Raw genomic sequence first — 7,444 nt, forward strand, 5'->3', positions numbered from 1 at the left:
TCATCAGAACAACAGGGCATTAAAAACCCTGGGGAGATGAATTCACCAGGATTTTGTAAGATAGATGCTTAAAAAATATAATCCAAACATACTTCTTTCAAGTACCTCAGAAGATGAGAAAATTCAGTGCATCTGGCAGCAGCTACCACTTCATTTCTGTCATTTAATCTCATTGAGGTGCATTATGTCAAATAATTACCTTAATGAAGACTTTAATGGAAGAAGGGAGGAAAATAATAGATATTTTCGAAGAAATGAAGCTGTGAAGTTGCTTAGTTTTTAACCTGGCAGGGATTTATCCCCCTCTCCTCTGGCTCCTACAGAGGTGTCCAATCTGCCTCCCTAGGAAAAATAACACATTTCAGATGCTGCCCAAGTGATGCATTTTTTAATTCAGATACAATAACATAGTTTCTGAGCTTGAAACAACCCAACTTATAAAACCAAAGAAAAAGAGATTGACACCCAAACTGACCTTTATTGACTGTTCTCATTCTCTTCTGAGGTCCCGCAGCTATTTTATTTATATTTTATTTTGAACAGCCATTTTGAAGAGATTTTGTAAAGCCCTTGTGTACTGATTTCCACCACCCGTGCCCAGGATGAACCTCTTATGGTCATATTGATTGTGAATTTACATCAGCAGGTTGAAGTAACACTTTCTTTGGTGAATGAACTATCTTCCAAATTTATCCAGTCTACCCAGGTTTCTGTGCACAAAACCTGAAAGAAAAACTCATTGAAAATGAAATTAATCAAGTCAAATGACTTTCCCTTTTTGTTGCCTGAAGGTATAGCTTAAGAAAGAAAGGATGTACTTCTTCCTGCACAGATGTGGTGGAGAAGGTAAATGAGCTCCTCCCTGACCCCAACTCCTGTCTATTTCTCAGTTAGCCTTGCCTAGTGCTGCAGATATGCAACAGCTCATTCCAGACCTTCTTCTAGATATTAAAGTGGAAATGTAGCCCATTTTTCTCAATTTTTAAAGATTGTTTGGGGGTTTTTTGGTATTTTTTCCCAAGCTCCAAACACTTCCCAAACTCTGGAAAACTAAATGGGTGATCCTGTGGCAGAAACCTGTTCTGTGGTATCAGCCATCCAGCCATCCCCCTGACTTCCCAAAGCACCCTTCAGAGTGTTCTGCTCCCTCCTGTGCCTCCTGGCCAGTTTCCTGTAGAGGTGGAGCACTCTCTCCTCCTCGCAGCCCTGGAAGAAGGAGGCGGCGATGCCGCGGCACAGGCGCCGCGCGAAGGTTTCCAGGAACACGGTGCCGTAGAGGATGCAGAAGAGCAGCCCCACAACGAGCAGCACAGAGGGGTTGGGGGGCCTGGGGGGGCTGATCCTGCAGCTGGCAGAGCTGAAGATCAGGTGGTGGTGGTAGGTCCTGTTGAAGTCCCTGAGCAGTAATGCCTCAGAAGGACGCCAGAAAAGTCTGAATAGAAAGGGCGTGATCCCCATTTCGGCCTGAAAAAAGGAGAGTTGAAATGTAAATGGGGTATGAGGAAACCAAAATCAACTGGTTACTACAGAAACATCCACCTGGGGGTGTGGCATCACTGTTAGAGCACTAAGAGAAGGACACTGAAGGGTGTGATCACTTCAGTGCAATGTGTAGGTACTGAGCACTGGGCAGGGTGAGAGCCAGTCCTGTCTGTCATCTTCATCCACTGGAACAGACATCATAACATGTATGAGATTTGTGGTGAAAGACAGCATCCAGACCATGGTGCTAGTGGCTGAATATCTGAATATTAGAGGCTTTTCCTAAGGCCTGACTGTTTTCCTGTAAATCCATCATAAGTAGGTATCTGCAGTAAGGATCCTGGGCTGGGGAAGGAGGCAGGCTGTGTGGCAGAAGAGGGAAGTTAAAACACCAAGCCAAAGAATATGGAATTAGAAACTGGGGAGGTTTGTGGAAAGGATTGCAGAGGGCAAAAGCAAAGCCAGCAAGCAGGGATTTCTACTGAAGAAACAGCCCATGCAATAGGATGAGGAGGCATTCGCAGTGTTCATCAGCTGCTCCCTTCCTTCTGGACTTGCACCCACTCTGCTGTGGGGGGACAGTGTCCAAGGGACTCCCATTCCTCCACCTAGTTTAGGGAAGTGGCCTGGAGACACAGGGACATCTGACTGCCTGGTCTAGCAGGGTCTTTGCAGCATGAGGCACTATTTGCTCCCCTCCAAGCTCCCAAGGGGCTCTGACTTGGAGAGTGTGTCTGCTATTTGACGCACTGGGAGGAGCAGCTGAGGTTGTGCCACTGCCTCCTTCCCCAAAGCCTGTTGCTCATCCCTCTGGCTGCTGGGCAGGGAAGTCAGGATTGTGTAAATAAGAGTACAAAGACTGCAATCCCCACCACCACTCCCCTGAAGTGACACAGGGTCCCCACACAGGGTAGGACACCCCAGCACTCACCTTGTATTTGATGCTGAGAGTGACGGGCACTGCAGAGAACTGAGCTGCCTTTCTCACAGCCGTGTCTGCCACGCTGAAGGCAAAGTGGTCCATGGCCACCAGCACCAGCATCAGCATCAGGGCCACGGTGACCAGCATGGCCTGCACGAGGCACAGCACCACTTCTTCCCTGGACAGCTTCAAGCCTGTTGGTCGGATGAGTTTTTTGGATGAGCCCACCAGGAGATGAGCTGCTCTTCTGTCCATGGCTAAACGTTCCAGCTTCTTGGTGATGTAAAAATTGTCAAAGCGAAGGTTGGTGAGATAATTTTTCAAATACCAGGTGGACTCAAAACAGAGATAGAGCATGAAGAATCCAGCAGCCAGTCTGTTGGCTACTCGTACAGAGTCTTTGACCAGTACCTCAACAGACAAGAACTCTCTGCTAATTTTCTCACCAGCAAGGTGCATTTTTTGGTAAATCAAGGAGCTGTTCTGAAACAATGAAAAGCGAAAATGTCCATTCATAGGCTTATAAATGGAATGAGTGGCTTCTTGGATTGCCTCCCCAAACTCCCAGGAAACTTTCTCTAGCAGGGCAGTTGAGTTCAGAAGGCTGTCAGAGGAATTCTTGCAGATGCACTGAATAACCTGCAGTATGGTTTTAATGTTGCTTATGATGTTGGGTGTTATGTTCACCACTGCAATCATGATGCAGGTGGAGAAGAGAAGCTTCCGGCCCTGCTTGGTGCCTAAGGTGGGCATGATCATGCTGAAGACACAACGGGCAGGATGCACCAAAAAGAGAGTCAGGAGAAGGAGCAGGCTGAAGGAGATGGCCATGGCAACGGAGAGGTGCCAGGAGTACTCCAGGGAAGCAAACATCCAGTTGTAAAAGAGGCTCCCTATCACTGCTGTAATGCAGGAACACTGCAGAAACAAGGTCCATAGCTCTCTGCCATCTGCTGGGACAGGTTTGGAGTAAATCCACCACAGGTCTGCCATAGTTCTGTGCACCTTTGGGAGCAGAAAGTCTTCACAGTAAACACGGGCTCTCACCCTGGAAAAACAAGTACCTGTGTGTTAGCAGAGGAAGTTCATAAACACTGATTAGGGGGCTTTCTTGAGATGATCATTTATGGGGTTTTATACTGTCCTCCTCTGGGTGCCTCTGGTCTCACCCTTCTCTACCTCCTTGCTAACTTCCCTGAGGAGCTGGGGCTGAAATCTCCCCTGGAAGCAGCAGGACGGGGAAGTTCAAGGCGTTTATTGAAAAATAAATACTAAGCATGATGCAACTGTTCCTGTATTGATGCAAGCACAGGAAAATATTGTGTTATTCTATAAAAACCATAATAAAGTCATTCTGAGGGGTCACCTCATTGGCAGTGGTTGAGGCTTTAATGCTTATTTAGAGGATGTTGGAGGGAGAAAGAGGAGGCGACTGGCTTCTGTGGAAATTGTTAGACCAGTTCTGTATTTCAGAGGTTTTACATGGACAAGAGGCAGTTGAGGGGGGCTCTCCCTGCCTCTTAAGAGGAGGCCAAACACAAATCTACATGTTTAAGGGTGACAAACAGAGAAAACAGTTTCACACTGAAGCTGCAGTGCCAGAGGAAGTCTCCAAGGACAAGAATTTGGCTACTACAGACAGGATGAAATGTCCCATAAAGTTATTCAAATATCTAATGGAAACAAACATTTGGGAAAGAATATAATTTCTCAGGCCTCAAATCTGGAGTGACTCTCCAGAAACCAGAAAACCTGGAGGGAAGAAGAGCCTGTCCTGAGGGCCAGGCAATCCCTGTCTCCCACTGCTGGACAGCAGCCTCAGCTATATGAGGGACAATTTTAACTAGGAAAGGGGGTTTTCTGTGAAAAATCTATACAATAGCTACCAAGACAGAGAGAAAGAGAGGGAATAAAGCTGACTGTACATACCCAGTGGCAGTGAGGTGCCCCAGTCTTGCCCAAAAACTCTCCATGTTCCAGTGCCTTACTGCTCTGAGAGAGGATCCTGGATGTGGCTGTTGGGAGAGGCAGCGTAGGAAACCAAGGCAGCACCAGAGAACCAGGACTCAAAACCCAGGATGTTTTAAGGCAATTCAGACCAGCAACACTGGCAATCCCTGAAGTGTGAAAAACCTGGTGAGAGAAGCCCAGGGAATAACAGCACTACAGAACAGTGCCAGGATGCACAGCACTGCTCAGGCTTCACGCTTTTTCTGGTCCTACCCTTATTGCAGAGAAGGCTTATTTTAATGACACATAGGTGAAAAAAAAAGAGACAATGACACGTGGGCTGACAAAGATGGAACAAGGATCCTGGAACCTGGGGTGTCATCATTCCATGTGGGGAAATCAGATGACTACTCCTCACACTGCCCACCAGCAAGCAGCGAGCAGGGCTGGCTTCTGTCCCAGGGTGGAAGGGACCTTTTCCTCTTTCAGATATCAGTCATGGCACAAAAGGCACAGCAGGATCCAGTAACCAGTTGGTAACTGCTCCTCTGTTCTGACAGGCTGCTGCTCCCTGCTGAAACTGTGTGCAGTGTTTACAAACAGCTTGAAGGCTCATCTCACAGTCCTGGCAGAGGATGTTTCAATCTTGAACCTTTCTGAATTCCTGATAGCCAGCAAATCCACTACAGAGAAAACCCAGCCACATTCAGGATTCCCAAACTGTTGAGAAGCTCCCAGATGTACAGGTCAAGATGAGCAGACCCCAAGGGACCAACTTGCCTGGCCCCCAGGATGTGCCCAGCAGAAAACCTGCTCACCTGGTCATGAGGGCCAACCACAGTGTTTGCTCCTCAGTTATGTGCTCAGGGATTACAGGAGCCTTCCCTGCCCCTTGGCCAGATGCTGTCATGCTAAGCCCCCATTTGTGGGCCAAGGTGACCCAGCTCACCCAGCTGCCACTGAGCCCATCCCCTCTGGGGACCCTCTGTCCCAAGCCAAGCCCTCCCACCAGCTGGGAACTGCTGGGCCCCCGGGATGTTCTCATGCTCCCCTGGGTGGGAAAGGGCAAAGGGCTCAAGGTCAGCCCTGTCCCAGCCACCCCTGGGGACAAAGCACGTGGGGCTCTGCCCTCCAGAGAAAGGTGGGAGAGCAGCACCTTCCCCAGGGGATGTGGCTGGATCCCACAGCAGTGGCAGGAATTGAAGGACAAGGAATGAGGAGCATAGAAGGCAGAGCAAACCTCTGCCCTTGTGCCCTTGCTGCTCCACTCAACAGCTCCACTTTATAGCTGAAGGTTTCATTTTTCCTGTGTGGCTGGTGGAGCAAAGCTTTCCTCCTGGTGCCCTGGAGCACAGGGGCCAGATGAGAAACTCTGCCTGGCTCCAGCTGGGAAGAGGCACCAGCCAGGCGGGCAGGAAAGAAAGTGCTGTTTGTTTGGAGCATCCATAGCAATTGCTTGCACAGGCCATGAATTAGGTCTTTAATTCAATGTGCACACTAGAAGGGACTAACCCAAAAGACCCATAGCTGGATCCTGCAAGGCTCATCAGCTTCTTCTACGACTAAACTCCTTTCTTGCTCTACTTCAGGGTGAACTGGTATTAGCATCAGCCCCTGGGACCCCAGCCAGGCTGTGCAGGCAGCTTTCTGGGGCAGAAAAAGAAATAAATTTAGCAATAAGCTATAAAGAACTAAAACCTCTCAAGTACACAACATCGTGGTGGAGTCTGCTACACCATCTGGCAAAGGCACCTGAGGTCTGTGGGGACACTGAGCAGTAACTCTGGCAGCACCAAGAACTGTTTGTTTGCACTTTGATTTTTTCCTCTGGCTCTACTCAAAATTGCTGTCTGCCAGCTGGACCTACAGCAAGGGCACAAATCTAGGGAAACTTCAATTTTATATACCATGAATGACCTGTACATGAGTAGAAACCTAAATGCTTAGCCTTGCCCAGAATACAATGAAGAAGCTTGCTTTGCCAAAAAAAAAACCTCCAATAAACAAAACACAGCAGCAAAATCCCCACATACCAGCGTGTGTGTTCATAGGGATACCTGGGGGGTGAAGGCTGGGAGTGGGAAAGGGGCAGGACTGGGACACGGGAAAGGCAGGACCATGCAACACAGCAAAGCAACTGTGACATCTTGTGGTCACACTCTGCTCAAGGACCCTGAGGTCTGGCTTATTTTGGTTCTGCAAAAGACCACTCTGGGGTTGGGAGAGTTCTAAGAGGAAAACAGTGTCCTCCAGGGATGCTCCAAGGTGCCTTTTCCCACCCTGTGTCGTTTCCAGATGGTATAAAAGGAATTTGCTTTCTTGACGAGCTCCAGTCTCTGTAGAGCCCAAGCTCTAAAATTTTATAACATCACCAATTTTGACTTTTTAGCACTACAGGAGGAACCCGAGCCCCACATGCCTGTGAGCAGCTTGCTGGAACTGTGAGACAGCAGAGGATTCCTTTGGCATCATTGTCAGGAACAGAGCCTGGCTTCACCTGGAGTAGGGATGAGCACTGAGCTTGTACCCACCAGGACAGAGGTTTAAACTCAGTTCTGAGTGCAGACTGCAGTGTTTGGGGTGGGCCTGTGCCAAGACACCTGCAGGTTCAACCTGTGGTGACAGCGTCACCTTGTCATGGTGACAGGGATGGAAGGGGGGGCAACACTGTACCGCAGGCAGAGGGTGGGGTAAATGAACTATACAGCTGGAGAAAGAAGATGAATGAAGGGCTAAAATAGAATTATTGAAGTCTGAAGATAATTCTCCATGGCAGTATCATCAGCACCAGCCGATCACATTATTCTGCCTGTTTAAAAAATTGAGGGTGTGGGAAAGGTTAACTAATTAGGGGTGGTTCTTTCTTTGTTAAAATCACTTGCAAATGAACAACTTACAGTAACACAGAGGCAGATCATGTCTTCTTAGGTTACTACTACAGAAATATAGGAAAATCCCAGCACTATCCTTTCTAAGGGATAAATGTGATAAGGGAACCAAGGCTATCTGACCTGTAGTAGCTGAATTCCCCATCATGCTGGACTTTGATTTGTTTCATGACTCTTTCCCTGCTTTCCTGAAATTCCAGCA

General features: G+C 48.2%; 1 protein-coding gene across 1 annotated transcript; it reads right to left on the minus strand.

Moving 5' to 3' along the window:
* Positions 1-215: 215 nt before the first annotated feature.
* Positions 216-5,180, minus strand: OCSTAMP (osteoclast stimulatory transmembrane protein). Its single transcript, XM_059863009.1, has 3 exons — positions 5,173-5,180; positions 2,414-3,452; positions 216-1,464 (listed from the first exon to the last, which is right to left on the minus strand). The coding sequence occupies exons 1-3, from the start codon at positions 5,178-5,180 to the stop codon at positions 1,051-1,053; spliced, it is 1,461 nt and encodes a 486-aa protein (XP_059718992.1). The 3' UTR covers positions 216-1,050.
* Between the last annotated feature and the right edge of the window lie 2,264 nt (positions 5,181-7,444).

The sequence above is a fragment of the Haemorhous mexicanus genome, chromosome 18 (genome assembly GCF_027477595.1).
Source record: "Haemorhous mexicanus isolate bHaeMex1 chromosome 18, bHaeMex1.pri, whole genome shotgun sequence".
Taxonomy (NCBI): Eukaryota; Metazoa; Chordata; class Aves; order Passeriformes; family Fringillidae; genus Haemorhous; species Haemorhous mexicanus.

What these genes read in the sequence shown, in the direction of transcription:
- OCSTAMP (XM_059863009.1), bottom strand. An exon ending in CTCTCAGCATCAAATACAAG is followed by an intron (nt 1,465 to 2,413) that starts GTGAGTGCTGGG and finishes TCCTTTTTTCAG; the next exon opens with GCCGAAATGGGGATCACGCC.